Source organism: Myotis myotis, unplaced genomic scaffold (assembly GCF_014108235.1).
Source record: "Myotis myotis isolate mMyoMyo1 unplaced genomic scaffold, mMyoMyo1.p scaffold_m19_p_13, whole genome shotgun sequence".
NCBI lineage: Eukaryota > Metazoa > Chordata > Mammalia > Chiroptera > Vespertilionidae > Myotis > Myotis myotis.
Window position 1 is genome coordinate 8,623,299 of NW_023416317.1, and position 17,583 is coordinate 8,640,881.

Genomic DNA, 17,583 nt, shown 5'->3' on the forward strand with positions numbered 1-17,583 from the left:
TCATTCCCTGGCCATTTGTAACTGTCCCTCTGAAAAGCCAAAAAGCCAGAGCAGGGCAAAATCTGGTAAAAACACAATCTCCCTTTGTTCTCCACATTACCCTTCTGTTGGACATATCAGAGACCGCATAATCCTGTTTAGGCAACCATAACAACAGTTGACTCCTATGGAGATAGTAATTGATTGAAACCTCTAAGTAAGAGATTGCAAACAGGAATCCCTGCAGGGGCCAGGCAGGTAAATGTGAGAAGCTGTGGGGTGTGGCAGGAAGGGGTAGGAATGTGGTAAACTGCAGAGAGCTGGACCAATCAAATCTTATTGAACTTCAAATTTTTAAGAAGCTTTGTGCATTTAAAAACATGGTCTGGCCCTAGCTGGTTTGGCTCAGTGGATAGAGTGGCGGCCTGCAGCCTGAAGGGTTCCAGGGTCCATTCCAGTCAAGGGCACATGCCTGGGGTTGCCGGCTTGATCCCCAGTAGGGGGTGTGCAGGAGGCAGCCAATCAATGATTCTCTCTCATCATTGATGTTTCTCTCTCTCTCCTTCTCTCTTCCTGTCTGAAATCAATAAAAAAATATTTTTTAAAAATTAAAAAAATTAAAATGTGGTCTGCAGGTCATATTTAGCCTGTGAATCACCAATTTTCTGCCTCCAGAGATCTTTTCATATGTTGTCTGCATACAGCCAGCCAGATCTTTTCCATTAGTGGCCCTAAAGCTTTAACTTACAGGTGTTAACTTGCATCCTATTGACCTTTGACTGGTGGTTAGTGTTTGCATCTTATCCTGATCTGATTGCACGCTAATCTCACTTAGCAACTTGTAAACCTTCTGCAAACTTGGCAAGCGGAGAGCCTGGGTCTCATTCCAAGTCTGAAACATCAACACATAGAACCAGGCGGGACAATGTACCTTAGTGACCTGGAGTCTTTTAAATCAAAACCCTTTGAAAATGGGTGAGTCTAGTGAGCTGACCATTTCCTGGTGTCCCCACACAGCCTGGCCACCCCAGAGTCACCAGGCTTCGGGAGGCCTTTGCATGTAGAAGAATGTGAATTGGGGACTTGGCCCCTTGTTCAAGCCCACCTCCTGACTGGAGCTTTTGTCCTTTTGAGAGAAGAAGGTGTCGCTTTACAGATCACTCAGCAAGGACTGTGTCATGAGGAAGTGTATACAGGGCACTTAGAGACAGAACGTTTCTCTGGAGAAGACTCCCCGCCAAGAGGGTGCCACTCCCCAGAATCGGGGAAGGCGAGAGTGCCGCAGCGGAGTGCTGCTGAGGAGGCAGGAGGCTTTCCGCTGCAGGATGCCTTTCTTTCACCTGCTTCTGCTGTTGGCTGCTGCCCCAGGTTGGTGTCTTTAATTTGGACTCCTACACGCAGCTTTGAGATAGTCCTTTGGTTTGCTTTTCCCTTCTTTAGTAACTTCTCAGTGTTGGTCCTGGAAGCTGTCAAGGGCCCTGGGCTGTGCCACGTTGGAAAGTCTACGTTTCAGTCCAAATGTCCTCTCAGAGGCACGTGACCTGGGTGTAGGCAGGTGCAAGTTCTTTGGGGGGCATTTTGGAAATATCTCCCAGGTCTCAGAGCCAGCATCCCACCTCTGGGAACCTAGACTATGGCAACACATAAGGACAGAAAGATATATGTAGGCTTAGTTGTCATGACAAAAACTGGAGCAACCTACATGTTCATCAATACAGGATTAAATAAATGGTCCAGACATACGATGGACATTGGAGTCATTAAAAGGAGGAGGCAGACCTGTGTGTTCTGATGTGCAGGTAAAAGGTAATCCAGGGTGTACTGGAGTGGAGACAGGAGGTCCTAAAATTCTGAACCTAAGAAGATCCCTTAAGAAAGAGCTATCTATATTTACATGCACACAGAGTGTTCTAGAAGAATATATACAAAATATTTAACAGTGTAGTTTTTAGAGATTGGGAGTGGAATATAGTAGAGCAGCAGAGGTGAGGAGAAATGAGTGGAAGATGTTAAAACTTTTACTTTGTATTGTTTTATTTTTAAAAAATGAGTATATATTACATTAAAGTAAAAAATCAGACCCAAGAATTTAAAATTAATTACCCAAATTTTGAATGCATAACATCAAGACATTGGTTTAAGTGATTTTTTTCCTTACCGTTGCAAGAATTGATTTCATAAAAGAACTCAATTAATGAATTTAGCCATTTTATTTACAACCAGGCACATCTAGAATTGGGTAAAAGCCAAAATGTCACTATTGCCAATAAAAAGGTCAAGTAAAATATGGTCAATATTCTAAGAATAAATGATGGTTACCTGAAAACTGAAAAGGCTCTCTAACTTCCAAATACTTTAGTTAGGCATGATTAGATTTGATATTTCTGATAAAAACAAATGGTAATATTTGCAAAAACAACACTGAACTCCTACAGCTGTGCTGCTGAGTATGGTAACCACATCCAATTGTGATTATTCACTACATGAACGTGGCCAGTTGGAATTGAGATATAAGTGTAAAACATGCACTGGATTTTGAAGATTTTGTATGAATAAAACAATGTAAATTACCTTATTAACATAAACTTATTAGAAACTAGAGGCCGGGTGCATGAATTTGTGCACCAGTGGGGTCCCTTGGCCTGGCCTGCGGGATCCAGCCGAATCCAGCTCTCCAACACCCCCCAAGGGGTCCGGAATTGTGAGAGGATGCAGGCCAGGCCAAGGGACCCTGCCAATGCATGATTGGGGGCGGGGAGAGACGTGGGTAGTTGGCCAGCCAAGGAGGGATTGTGGGAGGGTTCCAGGGCGTGTCTAGCCCTTCTTGCTTAGTCCTGATTGGCTGGACCCCAGCAGCAAGCTAACCTACCAGTTGGAGCATCTGCCCTTTGTGGTCAGTGCATGTTATAGCGACTGGTCGATGGGTTGACTATCTGCCCCCTGGTGGTCAGTGCACAGCATAGTGAGCGGTTGAGCAGCCTTAGCATATCATTAGCATATTACATTTGATTGGTTGAACAGATGACCAGATGACCAGACACTTAGCATATTAGGCTTTTATTATATAGGATGTTGATCACATGTTGAAATGACAATATTTTGAATGCATTTGGTTAAATAAAATATAATATTCAAACTAAATTCACTTAAAAAACTTTTGAAATGTGGTTACTAGAAACTTTTAAATTAAATTACATATTGGACAGGGTTGTTCTCTAGTCCTAGATAACCTTTAAGCAGAATTTTCTGAAGTTATGGAATACTCTACTTGAACCCACTGCTCCAGTTTTGTGTGTGCATCCGTCTCGTTGAAATGGAAACATCAGGTGAATTGATACCATCAACTCAGTGGGTGGGACATTTAGTAAAGTAAGGATATAATGAAATCTAAGGAAGATTATATTTCAATTTAACTTGTTCTAATTTGCTTTTTTCATGGGTGAAGATTTTTATGTTAAACCTGATGTCATAAACTAGAGACTCTCGATGCATTGAGGACAACAGATGTTTTGAATAGCAAAATATTTCACCAAAACACCTCCATTTTAGGATCCTCACAAAAAATAACTCAGATCACATTCCCATGTGGGCAAGTAGCAGCTGCCTCCATTAGGTAGGAACAAACTCTTGGTTTCACCACAGTCCCCACTAATCCCTGATGTCCTGCACACAGTTACTGGGCATTATTTTACTATCTCCATTAAAAGTACAACTAGTTTTTTTTCAAATCTCCTTTTGTCCTTGGATATAAAGGGGTAGCCTCTGGATCTCCATTCTCTTATAGGCCTACCATCATTTTGATCCTTTTTATTTATTTATTTTTAATTATATTTTATTGGCTTCAGAGAGGAAGGGAGAGGGAGAGAAACATCAGTGATGAAAGAGAATCATTGATCAGCTGCCTCATGTATGCCCCACATTGGGATCAAGCCTGCAACCTGGGCATGTGCCCCAACCAAGAATCGACCCCTGAACCACACCAGCCAAGCTTGATTCTTTTTATTTTGGCTTATTAATTTAATTTCAGAGAGTAGGGAGTTTATTATGGAACTATTCTGACAGTAGATGCATAATAAAATGTCAACTTTACTTATTTAGATAATAGTTTAATGGATGAGTTAATATGCTCAGAAAATAATTGTTCTCTTTCCTAGAGATTATTATACATTCAGGTATTGAGCTGTTTTTTAGTGGAAAACTAAGTATTCCTAAAATTTCAGCACATAAATATAATTGAGGAAAATCCCAAATCAATTTATTCTTTTTAAAAAAATATATATATTTTTTATTGATTTTAGAGAAGAAGGGAGAGGGAGAGAGAGATAGAAACAACAATGATGAGAGAGAATCATTGATTGGCTGCCTCCTGCACGCCTCACACTGGGGATCAAGCTGCCAACCTGGGCATGTGCCCTGACCAGGAATCGAACCATGACCTCGTGGTTCATAGGTCAAGACTCAACCATGGAGCCACGCCAGCCAGGCCAATTTATTCTTTAATGCAATGGCGACAAGGTATCATCAGATGCAGAAGTCACTCTTGACATGACAACCTATAAAACCAAATAGAAAATCTGAACCAGTGAAATGGCAAGAAAGTTGCAACTTTTCATGTACAGATAGTGTCACAAAATAAGGTCTTGAGGGATAGGTCAATAGTATGTACTAGTAATTGATGTACTTCAGTCAGTAAAATGAATAATTTCATTCATTTATTTTTTCACTTATTCATTAAATAAATATTTATTAAGTGCCTACTCTGGCCAGACACGGTTCTTGGTCCTCCGATATAGCAGAGACCTCACACATGGAAGTCCTCAATTTCAGGAAGCTTGTATTTGAGATGGGAGGAAGGAAGCAAAAAATACACATATAAGTAAATAAAATAAAAATAAGCAAATAATATATGACATTTTATAATTTTCACCTGCAAGAGCAGGAGATGTTGTTATTTTATATAAGGACGGCCTGGGAAGACTCTCTGACACGGGGACAGCACATATAACAGAGTCCTAAAGGAAGTGTGTAAAAGAGAAGTGGGCACCCAGGGGAGATGGATTTTGGGCAGGGAGAATGTAAGGGCAAAGGTCCTGAGGCAAGACCTGCTGCACGTGTTTAAGGAACAGAAATGTGTGTGTGTCTGGAGCAGAGGACGTGAGGGCAAGAGTGTAGAGTATGAGGCCAAATGAAGGAAGGACAGCTTCGTTGGTCACGTGGGGTCTGGAGGCCAGCCTATGAACTTGGCTTTCACTCTGTGTGAGATGAAAAGCTGCTAAAGGAGTTTGAGAAAAGAGTGCTGTTACTTGACTTCAGTTTTAGCGCATTGTGGGTAGCTCGATCATGTAAAAGATGCTTATTTATATCATCTACACAGCCCTGTATTAGTTTTCTTTTGCTGCTGTAACAAATTACCACACAGTTGGTGGTGACTTACGTCAACATAAATGTCTGAACTTCAGTTCTGCAGTTAGAAGTCTGACATGGGTCTCACTGGCTAAAATCAAGGTACTGGCATATCTGCGTTTTCTCCTCGAGTCTCTAGGCCACGCCCATTTCCTTGCCTTTTCCAGCATCCAGTGGCCACATACATTCCTCGGTTAGTCACACCTTCCTCCGTGTTAAAAACCAGAGTCCTCAGTTAGTCACACCTTCCTTCATGTTAAAAACCAGATTCCTCAGTTAGTCACACCTTCCTTCATGTTAAAAGCCAGACAGTTTGCATCTTTCCGATCATTCTTCACATCTCCTTCTGACTCTCTTTTCTGCTTCCTCTTCACTTTTAAGGACCCTATGGTTACATTGGGGTCACCCAGATCATTCAGGATAATCTCCCATCTCAAGGTCATCACATCTGCAAGGTCCCTTTTGCCAAGTAACGTAACACACTCAGAGGTTCTGGGGATTAGGAAGTGGACAACTTTGCGTGGGGCCATTATTCTTACATACTTTGCTAAATAACCCCCCCCCCCCCCCCCCCCGCAGCATACACATATCTACCCCCAACAGAATGCACATCTGAGCTGTGGAGAAAAAATCCTGATTAAGACTTTGAAGTGCGGTTCCAGAGGGAAATCAATGAGCAGAAATTAAATTTTCCACTTACAAATTTCATGGCTCAGAAATTTTCAGATCCTTTCCTAAACAGAAAGGATGTATTGTGACCTTAAGCACATGTGTAGAAGCAGAAGAGAATTTGTTGAATCAGGAAAGAGGATGATGAAAATACTTATAACTGGAGAGAGGCTTGCAACCATCTTTAAAAGAGATTCATGAAATAACTCAGAGGATCTTTGGATGGAAAAAAAAAAGAAAAAAAGAAAGACGCATTAATTCTCTAGCACTTCAGGGCTAGAGGACACCATCAGGCAGAAAGGTGGCGGTGTCAGCAGATGGAAGCTGTGTGCCCTGGAATGATAAATGAAGGGAGGTGGGTGGGGTGCTGACAGTGTGGGCGTCCTTCCTCCTCCTGGATGCATCACACCTCCTATGAGGCTGGGAGTGTCTGGGGTGGGAGAGAAGAAGCAAGCATGAAGCCCTTATTCATCAATGTGGAAGAGCATGTGTATATACTCTTACTGTGAATGCCTCTATTATTTATTTTTTGGGGGGGAGGTAAAAAATTCTATGTAATTTTAATAATTTTTTTCCAAACTAAAGGAAATATACATCTTAATAGAAGTCACTTATCAAGTATAACAGAGAGATCTGCTTCTTCTTACAAGGCCACAGTCCTATCCGTTATGGGCCCCACCCCTATAACCTCATCTAACCTTAATTACTGTACCTCCTAAAGACTGTCTCCAGCTACAGTCACATTGGAGGTTAAAGTTTCAATATAAGAACTTTGGGGGGACACAATTCAGCTCATAGCATTCTGCCCGAATTCAAGGGCCTTGATTCAAACGTAATCACACTCACAGGCATGTCCACAAGAATGGCCACATGTCTGGGCACCTTGTGGTCCAGTCAGATGGACACATAGAATTAACGCTCACAATCTCTGACCATGGAGTCTGTGTGTCCTGACAGCATCCGTTAAACTGGGCGGCCTAACCTGTTAGCTGGAGATTAGGGTAAGGCCTCAGATACTTCACAGTTTTTATTGATCCTACTACTGGTAAGCCTCCTCTGCTGATTTTATGACTTGTAATAAAAAAGGAACTGTAAGTATTTATTGTACGTTTTCTTTGTGGTTTTAAAATATGAAAGAGGTCGGGAAGCATTGCAAAAACCCCTATAAAAGTAACATTTTATTTTTCCTTGAAGATGTTCTAGCTTTTCCAGATTTTGTCATCGAAAATGGCAGCCCTGTTCTGGAGAATGTCTCTGAACATACACGGGTTGCCATAATCACTGTGTCTGTCTCACCTCCCGCTTCTCTGATTGGAGATCCTGTTATCATTAATGCCGACCCTGTAGTCCATCCATTCGTGCTGTCTCGTCGATCCACACATCAGTGGGAAGTAAGTATCGAGGCAAACAGTATCATCACTTGGTACCACAAGGGTTCTAAAATGAAACTGCCGTCCTTGCCCTTCTTACCTTCTACTCATATTGTTTAGCTCCCACTCATTGGGACCCAGGATGTTCCAGACCCTCTAAAAATTCTTGAGGATATCAAGATGCATTTATGTCACAGAGATCTATTGAGGACCTCCTCGGACACAGGGCAAGGCCCTGGGGCTCTCTTGGTGGAACTCCGTCCTCACCCTCATGGCTTTCACTGGTTCACAGGGAGCTCTACTAATAAATGGAGCACTCACACAAGTATAAAAGTGTGAGTGTGATAAGAGCCGTGAAGGACAGGCCTGCAGGTCTGTGAATGCACCTAAGGGGGACACTGGACCTATCAGACTTTCCTAAGAGCTACATGATAAGCACTCTTCAGAATGAATAGGAATTAAATAGATGAAGAGAGAGACAGAGAGAACTCCAGGCCGAGCATGTGCAAAGGCCCTGTGGCAAGGAGTGTCGTGAGGTGATGAGACCAAGAGGAGGCCAAAGTGGCCGGAGCTGATGGGGGAGTGTGGTGAGAGATTAGGCCAGCTGTGGGCAAACTACGGCCCGCAGGCCGGATCCGGCCCATTTGAAATGAATAAAACTAAAAAAAAAAAAAAAAAAAAAAAAGACCGTACCCTTTTATGTAATGATTTTTAAAAAAATATATTTTATTGATTTTTTTACAGAGAGGAAGGGAGAGAGAGAGAGTTAGAAACATCGATGAAAGAGAAACATCGATCAGCTGCCTCCTGCACATCTCCTACTGGGGATGTGCCCGCAATCCAGGTACATGCCCTTGACCGGAATCGAACCTGGGACCTTTCAGTCCCCAGGCTGATGCTCTATCCACGGAGCCAAACCAGTTTCGGCTATGTAATGATGTTTACTTTGAATTTATATTAGTTCACACAAACACTCCATCCATGCTTTTGTTCCGGCCTTCCGGTCCAGTTTAAGAACCCATTGTGGCCCTCCAGTCAAAAAGTTTGCCCACCCCGGATTAGGCTGTGAAGGAGTTGGGAGGCAGAGCCCGCAGGGCTATAAGCCTTGTTAGGAAGTTCCGTTTACCATCCGGTATAATAAAGCTAATTACCCCCCGAGGTAAAGTTCAGGCAGGCTTACTGCTCATGATTTGGGTTTCCTAAGCTAAGGGTTCCTCAAATATGATGCGAGCCTGCTGCAGGCGCAGCATCCACCCGGACCCTCTGCATCCTCCCATGGGACCCTGGAGCAAGGGGACCAGATGAGCGTGAAGCTCATGCTGCTTGCCGTGCTCTGAGCAATGAAGTCCTTAGGAGCAAAGAGTCTTACGTAGGGGATCAGAACTGGCTCCTGGTTTTAAGAGATTCAGAAACTGGTAGGGAGGACAGATGCCTAAGTGACCAATCGTAGTGCATCACGAAACGCAGTATGAAAGTGGTTAAGAGCCAGGGACTCTGGAGTCAGACTACCTGGATTCAGATCCTGTTTTGTATTTATCGCTTTGGGCAAATGACCTACCCTCTCTGTTCCAGTCATGTGTCCATGCCATGGGGTGGAGATACACATAATGCTCTGAGGGGGGGGAATTGCAAAGTCACACGGGAAAGGACATGTTATAGGAAAGGCTAAAGGATTGGGGACATGCAATCTGCCACTACATCTAAGAACCATTGGGGAGTTTTGTGGAAAAAAAGAGATGATTTGCTTACATGTTATGGGGCCCACGTTGGCTGCTGTGAGGGGCAGAACCTGTCCAGTAGGAGGTTGCTGAGTGCCCTGGCCAAACCTTGGGATGGTCAGATTTTAAATTCGCTTCCGACTTCAGTGAAGTACAAAATGCTGTGCATGCACTTATCAGATTTTCAAATGAGTCTAAACAGCAAAATGTCAGCAAAGAGTGTTCAATAGTTAAGCGTATTGATTTTCTTTAGTGTAGCTTTGTTTTTTCCTGTAAGGTAGTAAATCCTAGCTGTTCTCAGCACAGGTTTTAGGGGCTGACAAGCCTAGCGCTAAACCACAACTCCTCCAACTAGCAGCAAGGTGACCTTGGGTAAGTTACTTGACTTTTCTGTGCTTGGGTGTTCTTTGTTTCTGTTTTTCTGTACAAAGAGATTAATAATAACAAGACTTCACTCAGGGCTTGCTAGGTAGGTCCTGTCAGGTAATGCGTGCCAAGCGCCACCTCAGTGCTTGGCCCATAAAAAGGAATGAACACAGAGCAGCAGTTACCTAATACATATACTTATACCTCAATATTCGGCACTATTGTCAAACTACAGACAATAAAGCTATAAGAAAGTCACATTGTAATAACTGTATCATAGACCGGCTCTAGAGAGCTTTAGAAACAGTTCAAATATGAAAGTTTTCTATCATGGAAAAAAATCTGCAGATAAAGGCAGAACGCAATGAGCGGATATTTGTCTCCACAGCATTCCAGTGTAAAAGGGCATACTCTGTTCTATTTGAGGTTTAGCATATTATTATCCTTTCTTGAACTTCTTCCCTCGCAGGATATAGGCTTATTCAGTTTGCAAAAAGCTGAGCTTAGGAGGGGCTACTGGGAAGACTGTAAAAAAAAAAAATTGCCAGAGCCAAGCTAATCTGCTGGAGAAACAACAGCAGAGCTCGCAGTGAGCTGATTACATAGATAAATCAAACTCTCATGGAGATGAGCCACGGCGTGCTCCGGTTATGTAATCACCAAATTGCTACCTGTCACTGGGCAGCATAAATGGCGGGCACTGGCGGGACAGAAGAGGAATTCAAGGTACCCTGCATGCGAGCACTTTTCCTGGATGGGGGTAACCACCCAGAGGGGCACTTCAACCACCTTCCTGCCTTCTTCCTCTGCCAAGTGTAAAGAATAAGCATTTGTGTTTTTAAAAATTCAGTAAGCATTTGTTGAAAAGCTTAGTATTGTATAAAGTGCCAGGGAGCAAGGAGGACAGGTGCTGCCCCCAGGGGCTCCCAGGGCAAAGGGAACCCCAGCAGGAGGGTCTGCCCTAGGCTCCTGGGGCAAGAAAGTCCTTTATCACAGCTCGAAATCCCATACATCTTCAAATCAGGCTATAGTATTAAATTAACGCATCAAAGCATCAGGGTGGGATGAGAAGAAAAAAAACTTTAGAGTCAGGGTGACCTGGCTTTAAATGTCAGCTCTGTCACGTGTGAGCTGTATGACTCGGGCTTCTAACTTCTGAGCCTCTGTGTCCTCACTGATGGTATCATGAGGATGAGAATAGCCTTTGCTCTGTGAACCAAAGAGATAAAGTGTCCATTCTGTGTTAAGTGTCCAGGGAAGGAGAGCTGCCCAATATGCATGCATGACTGACTTCTCATGGCTGTGGGAGGGTAGCACTCAGGTGTTACTACCAGTCATAGTGCTGGTCAGTGCAAAGGTCCTGGGGCAGGAGTCAGGGCCAGGCCTTCCTCTTCCTACAGCATGACTTTGCCAGCTGTATTATATAATCTATAATCTGTGAAATGGTGGTAATAATAGTATCTCCCTCATAACCTTTTTTCCGTGTTTAAATGAGGTGAAGTACTGAGAGCAATGCCTGGCTCCGTTTTCATCCATTTCAGGTGCAAGGCAGTTTAGGCTTATGGTTAAGAGCATGAGCTTGAAGTCAGGTGGAGTCAGAGCTACTGCATTTTCTGTGAAAAGCTGGACAAGCTGCTTAACCTGTTCACCCTTAGTTTCTGCATCTGCATAATACACCCAATAATATCCTTTTTGCAATTAAAAAGGAGAGAATGACATGTTTGTTAAGTGCTTAAGATAATTTCTGATAATTGAGAGTTGGGAGAGGGACTCAATAAACTCTGTCGTTAGGGTTAGGAAGAGTAACATGGAAAGGTGGGAATTCTCTGTTCATGGAGCTTTTCGATAAATCAGATCATGTTGCTTCCACATTTTAAACACAAGATTTTTATCTCTTTTTAACAAATGCTGAATCGAATTGGGGATTATAGATATAGACTACTCTGTCTTCAGCTGTGGGCAAACTACGGCCCGTGGGCCGGATCCGGCCCGTTTGAAATGAATAAAACTAAAAAAAAAAAAGACTCTACCCTTTTATGTAATGATGTTTACTTTGAATTTATATTAGTTCACACAAACACTCCATCCATGCTTTTGTTCCGGCCCCCCGGTCCAGTTTAAGAACCCATTGTGGCCCTCGAGTCAAAAAGTTTGCCCACCCCTGGCACCCTCGTAAAGCCGTCATCGGCTCCATTACCCTGCACTCCTTTGTCTAATGTAGTTACTCACCACTGGAGTACCGAAGCTGGACTTCGAGACGGTGACCCTCTACTCCTTGATAATCTATGCCAAAGACAGCCACGGGGTGACGGCATCCCAGACCATTCTAATCCAGATTGCGGATGTGAACGAGCCGCCCACCTTCAGGGGAGCCCTTGCTCAGAGAGACCAAGGTACAGAGCTCTCCTCTTGGGGTAAGAAGGGTCCACTGGGTCCATGGCATGGCTGCTGTGTCCTGGGTCCTTTATGCTCTCGTAGGGTGATGGCTATAGGAGAGATAAGGAGAATGATGCTAACAAAATGAATGCTAAAGGGCTGGCACCTACCGGGTGCTAACTGTGGGGCAGGTGCTGTCCTGAGAGTGAGGGCCTCAGGCAGGTTAGTTCATGAAATTCTCATAGCTCTGGAGGTGGGGGCTGTTCATATTCGTATTGTATAGATGAGGTCACAGACTCAGAGAAGAAAAATAACTTGCTTAGTGTTAAAAACTTTATTTTTCTGCCCTCGCTGGTGTGGCTCAGTGGATAGAGCGTCGGCCTGCAGACTGAAGAGTCCCAGCTTCAATTCCAGTCAAGGGCACATGCCCGGGGTGTGGGCTCGATCCCCAGTAGAGGGCGTGCAGGAGGCGGCCAATCAATGATTCTCTCTCATCATTGATGTTTCTATCTCTCTCTCTCCCTCTCCCATCCTCTCTGAAATCAATCAAAAAATATTGTTTAAAAACCTTTATTTTTCTGTTTGATTATTATGTACTCTAGTTACTCTTTTATAGGTGTGATTATTTAATTAACAGTGTGTCTGTATCATTAAGTTAGAAGCTTCTCGCTCTCTCTCCATTTGATTTTCGCCTCATGTGAATCTTTCTCTCACTCTTGTCTCTGTCTTTCTCTTCTCTGACTTCCTATGTAGTCAAGTGTTTAACACCTGCATGTGGACGAGTCATGTTCTCTATTGAAAACAATCGCTTGAGGTTTAGGTGTTGGGGTGGCCACACACTGGAGAGAGCGATGGATCCTGCCTGAGCCTCAGTTCCTCATTGGGCACACAGGTATTAATTTCCACTCCATGCAGCTCACCCAACCATGGGCATGCAGAAGGTGCTGAGTAAATGTTAGCCTTCTTCCATCCCTTTCCCTAGCAGATGAGAAACTCCTCAAGGATAGATTCAAGGGGAAATTGTGTTCTTTTGCCTTCTGAAACAGTGAGCCTCATGCCAGGTTGGCTGTGGTCCAAACAGGCTGTGGACTCCTTTGCTATCCACAAATCGTGCCGCCTGGCAGAATGATGTGGTAGCTTCTGCCAGGGTGGGTTATCCCCTCAGGCACTGAGGGCACCGGTGCCCCAGTGTTCCTGACTCAGGGAGAGTGGTTTGACCAGTAAATGGGCAAGTTTGTGGTTGCCACAGTTTTAAAAATGGATAGAAAGAGGGAAAACTTGAGGAAAAGACAGGCATTAATAAAATCATCAGACAATATTAATATACTAGAGGCCCTGTGCACGAAATTCGTGCATGGGTAGGGTCCCTAGGCCTGGCCAGTGATCAGGGCCAGCTGGGGCCTTCCTTCCAGCTGTTGGCTGCCGGCCTTGGGGCCTTTCTTTGTTCTGCACCACCCCATGGTGGTCAGTGCACGGTCAAATTCCCGAGGGGACAATTTGCACATTAGCCTTTTATATATATAGATTACTTGGGTGACTTTAAGTGAGTTACTCAATCTTTCTAAACTCAGTAAAATGGGAATAATAACATACCAATGATGTCAATTGCTCAGCAATCAGAAAACGTTCAATATGGTTACTGTTTAAATTTATAAATCTCTTTGCTCTCTACCTGACACACGATAGATACTTGACAAATGGTGTCTATTTTTATTATATGGCTATGATTATCATGGTTAATGGGAATCACCCTGTGAAAACGTCTGTGCTGAGCAAGCACAGTGCCTTCAGTTTTACCTTAAATCCAGGAGTGGATGAGGGGCTTTGGGGCTTATAACATCTATCACCCATTTTCTGGCAGTTACTGAGATTTATATCCTGGAAGACACTGCCCCGGGCACAGTCATTTACAGAGCAGCAGCCGCGGATCCAGAGGATGCTGTTTTGGAGGTAATTTATGGCTTGGGGCAGAGAATATCAGCGCCTGGTGGTTTTCTGTGTGGCTGCATTCACATATAAAACCACAGGGATACTCAGTACATTATACCACAATTCAGGGTCCAAACATACCTTTCACCTCAAACATCAGGACATTTTAGGTGAAATGATTGAGGGATGGGCTGTCTGGGTAATTGCTTCCCTTCTAGTGCATTCTACCTGTGCAGGCAGGGCCAGCGAGTCCTTAGGTATTGACAGAAGAGGCCCAGCCATTTCCTCTTGTTCTTGGGGATCCTGGCTACCACACACTGTTGAGAAACATTGCAGCTTTCTGGCGGAATTAATCTGCATTTCACAGCGTTGGGCCTCGTCCTCGGGCTTTATGATGCCCTGGGAATGCAGTTGTTTTCAGGGTGGGTGTCTTCCAGTTATGATACCACGGGAGGGAGGAAGTGATGACCTGTGGCAAGAGGCTTGGCCTTAACTCCTAACTCCTCTGCTGCAAGTCATTTAACATTTCTGTCCTGTTTCAGCTGTAAAGTTGGGGAAAGGCTACCTGCTTTGTCTTCTCTCCTATTGCTTTCTCTCATATTACATATACTGAACTTGAAAGTCATTTTTAAACTGTAAAATACCTTACAAATGACAAAATTTATATCACTGTCTTAATTTTTGATGCTGTATGGAATGGTTTTGGCATTATTAAGTGGTAACATTTTTAGCTAATGGAGTGGTAGATAAGAATATTATGTTTTTAATTTTTAATGTATCCTTTTCCCAAATTGGCCAAAATTTAGAGAATTGTACATGTTGATCTATACTTTCAACATTTGCAATTTACTGGTAGTGCTACTGGGTTACTCGACTTTTACAAAATTTTATTTAAATAAATGGATGGCCACTAATATTTGGGGCATTGCCCACATGATTTTTAAAAGCACTGCATACACTCAAGTAATTACACACAAAAACCACTGCTGTTGTCAACCCTCCCCACCCACGTGTCTCCTCCTCCTCCCAGTAGAACAATACCACATCCAGAATGGGACTGTAAAGGTCACAGCTTCCTTTACAACATGCAATTAAGGCTCCTAATCACGCATATTGCTCCAAATCACCACGTTCAAGATTACAGTACTGACCCTAGAGCCGAGCAACTCCAGCCATAAGAGAATCGGGTATCATATTGCTTCCTTGGTGTTCTCCATGGCAGCTCACCACCATGTTGACATTCTAGGGTGGAAAGCACAGCATGGCCCAAAAGGGGTTAGTTATGCCTCTAACATGCAATTACAAGGACTTAATAGCCAATTAATGCAAGTAATTTGTTTCAAATGAAGGACTACCAAATGCCTGTCCATGTAGAGTAAGTGCTCTGGCCCTGGCTCTGTACTTTTCTCAGAAGAGAAGTTTCCAGGGCCGTGTTTGGAAGGCGAATGCAGTGTTCTTTGTGAATTTTACCAAACGTGGAATGACATTTTAGAGTTGGCATAGGCTATGGAAACTTACATTTAGACATACTCCTATACACATTCTTCTGACACAGTAGATCAGACCTCATGTGTTATTCAAGCACTCATGATGGGGCAATCATCTTCGTTTGTTTGAGTCTTCATATTGATTCGAAGAAAAACTTGTTCTAATCTGGGCAAGAGCTCAGCACTGTTTGGAGTCTGATGTATGACACAAATAGTGCAATTAATAACTGTTAACTGTTTATCATGTGACAGGAATATACTTTATATAATTGAATCCCCATTTAATTCCTGAAGTAGATGCTATTGTCTACTCTGATATTAATGAATGGATCAATAAGCTAGAGTATTATGTCTTTAATTTATAGATGAGGAATATTTAGGCAAATAGAGCTCAAGTAATTTGCCAAAAGAGTAAGTAGTGGAGTTGTAATTCAAATCCATTTTGCTCTAAACCCTGTATGTTTCCCATCATACCAATAATCTCAAATTGCTTCCACAAAACATAAACTCCATGAGAAAAATAAAAGATCCTGTGATCAAATGATTTCGGGAAATAATGTCTCCACATCTCCTCTAAATTAAAAATGCACGTGTTAAATGCCCTGAGGACTTCTCTAATAGAGAGATGTTTATTTAATCATATTTTAAAAATTATTTTTTCCAGGGCACTTTTAAATAAAATTTAACTCCTGTTAGTGTTTTACATAATGACTAACTAGCATTTCACAGAGTAGAAAGATTATATTAGATCCCATTGGAAGATTGCTATAATGTGACCTATCTCTGGGGTTGTTATAATGATGAAAGATGAAATGTGAGGTGAGGATCTGATCTATAGCAATTTATGTAATAAGACTGGATTTCATCCATATCTAGACCCCACGTAAGTTCCAGGACTAAGACTTTTCATGCTGTACCACCATTGCTACTGCACATATTTTAAGATCCCTGACCCTCTAGTTAAGGGGGTGTTCTGAGATATGGGAAAAAGTGGCACCTCTCATTATGAATGAACTAAAAATCAATTTTCTTGGACATATCACAGCAAACCAGGACTCCAAAATCTGGAGGGACAGTTGAATCCAGAGAGCCATAGGAAGTTTTGCTTCCTTGAAGCAGGAACTATCAGATCTATAACTTGTATGAAGACTTACATGGTTGTTTTGATGAAATGCCAGAGGCTGAGTATGGACTAGTATGAGAGTGAGAAATTTCTGGGTGCACAATCTCAGGGGGACTTACACTTTTCATAGGTTTGTACCACCAAGAATTACATCAGGTTCTTATAATGAAGATCCAGGAAGAATCACCTTGTGTCTCAGAAAGAGAGAGGAGAAAAGATTCATTGTGAAATGAACCCCAAAACCTTTTCCATAACAAAGGCCTACTCTTCAGGGAAAAGAAGTCTTCTTGAGCCTTATCTCACTTGGGACACACACACAGACACACACACACAGCCCTAGACAAATCATATTCAAGATTCAGAACTCCCCCATTTCCCCAAATCTTGAGAGAAGTCATAGGGGAAAAAACCAAACACCTTACTTATAGAGAAATGGGGATAAGAAATTACGCAGACTTGTCAATAGAAGCCATACAAGCAAGAAGATAGTGGAATGAAATATTGAAAGTGTTGAAAGAAAAAAAAATTCAACCAAGAAACCTGTATCCATTGAAATTATCCTTCAAAAGCAAAAGAGAAATACTTTCTCAGACAAGCAAAAATTGAAGAAATTTATTACTAGCATACCTGATCAGAAGAAATGTTAAAGGAAGTTCATCAGCAAGAAAATCATATAGGTCAGAAACTCAAATCTGCATAAAGAAAGGAAGAGCATGAGAGAAAAAATAAATGAAGGGCAAATAAAATTTTTAATTTATCTAAAAGATAACTTTAATAGTAACAGTATGTTAGAAGATTATAGCATATTGATAAATGAAATGAATGACAGCAATATCATAAGTGACAGGAGAGAGGAATTAGAAATACTCTGTTATAAGATACCTATATTATGTATAAAGCTACACTTAGATTAATTAAAATGTATGTTGAAAAAATGTGTACTGGAAACTCTGAGGCAATAATTAAAAATATTTAAAAATGAAGTGAAATTGATATGCTTAAATGGAATCATATAAAATAATCAGTTAAAACAAAGAAGGAGAAAAACTCAAAGGACAAATGTAATCAATAGAAAACAGTTACAAACACGGTAGGTATTAATTCAGCTAATCCAAATGGAAATGGTTTAAAGGCACCAATTCAAAGACAAAGACTGTCAGACT

At 42.3% G+C, this 17,583-nt stretch overlaps 1 protein-coding gene across 1 annotated transcript in view; it reads left to right on the plus strand.

Annotated features, from left to right (window-relative positions):
• The first annotated feature begins 1,304 nt into the window (after nt 1-1,304).
• The window catches only part of LOC118668574 (cadherin-related family member 3-like), a 59,030-nt gene continuing 42,751 nt past the window's right edge, over nt 1,305-17,583 (plus strand). Inside the window, exons 1-4 of the mRNA XM_036333797.1 lie at nt 1,305-1,347; nt 7,246-7,442; nt 11,727-11,937; nt 13,743-13,831. Coding sequence (XP_036189690.1) covers nt 1,305-1,347; nt 7,246-7,442; nt 11,727-11,937; nt 13,743-13,831 — 540 coding nt within the window. The remainder of the gene's footprint in view (nt 1,348-7,245; nt 7,443-11,726; nt 11,938-13,742; nt 13,832-17,583) is intronic.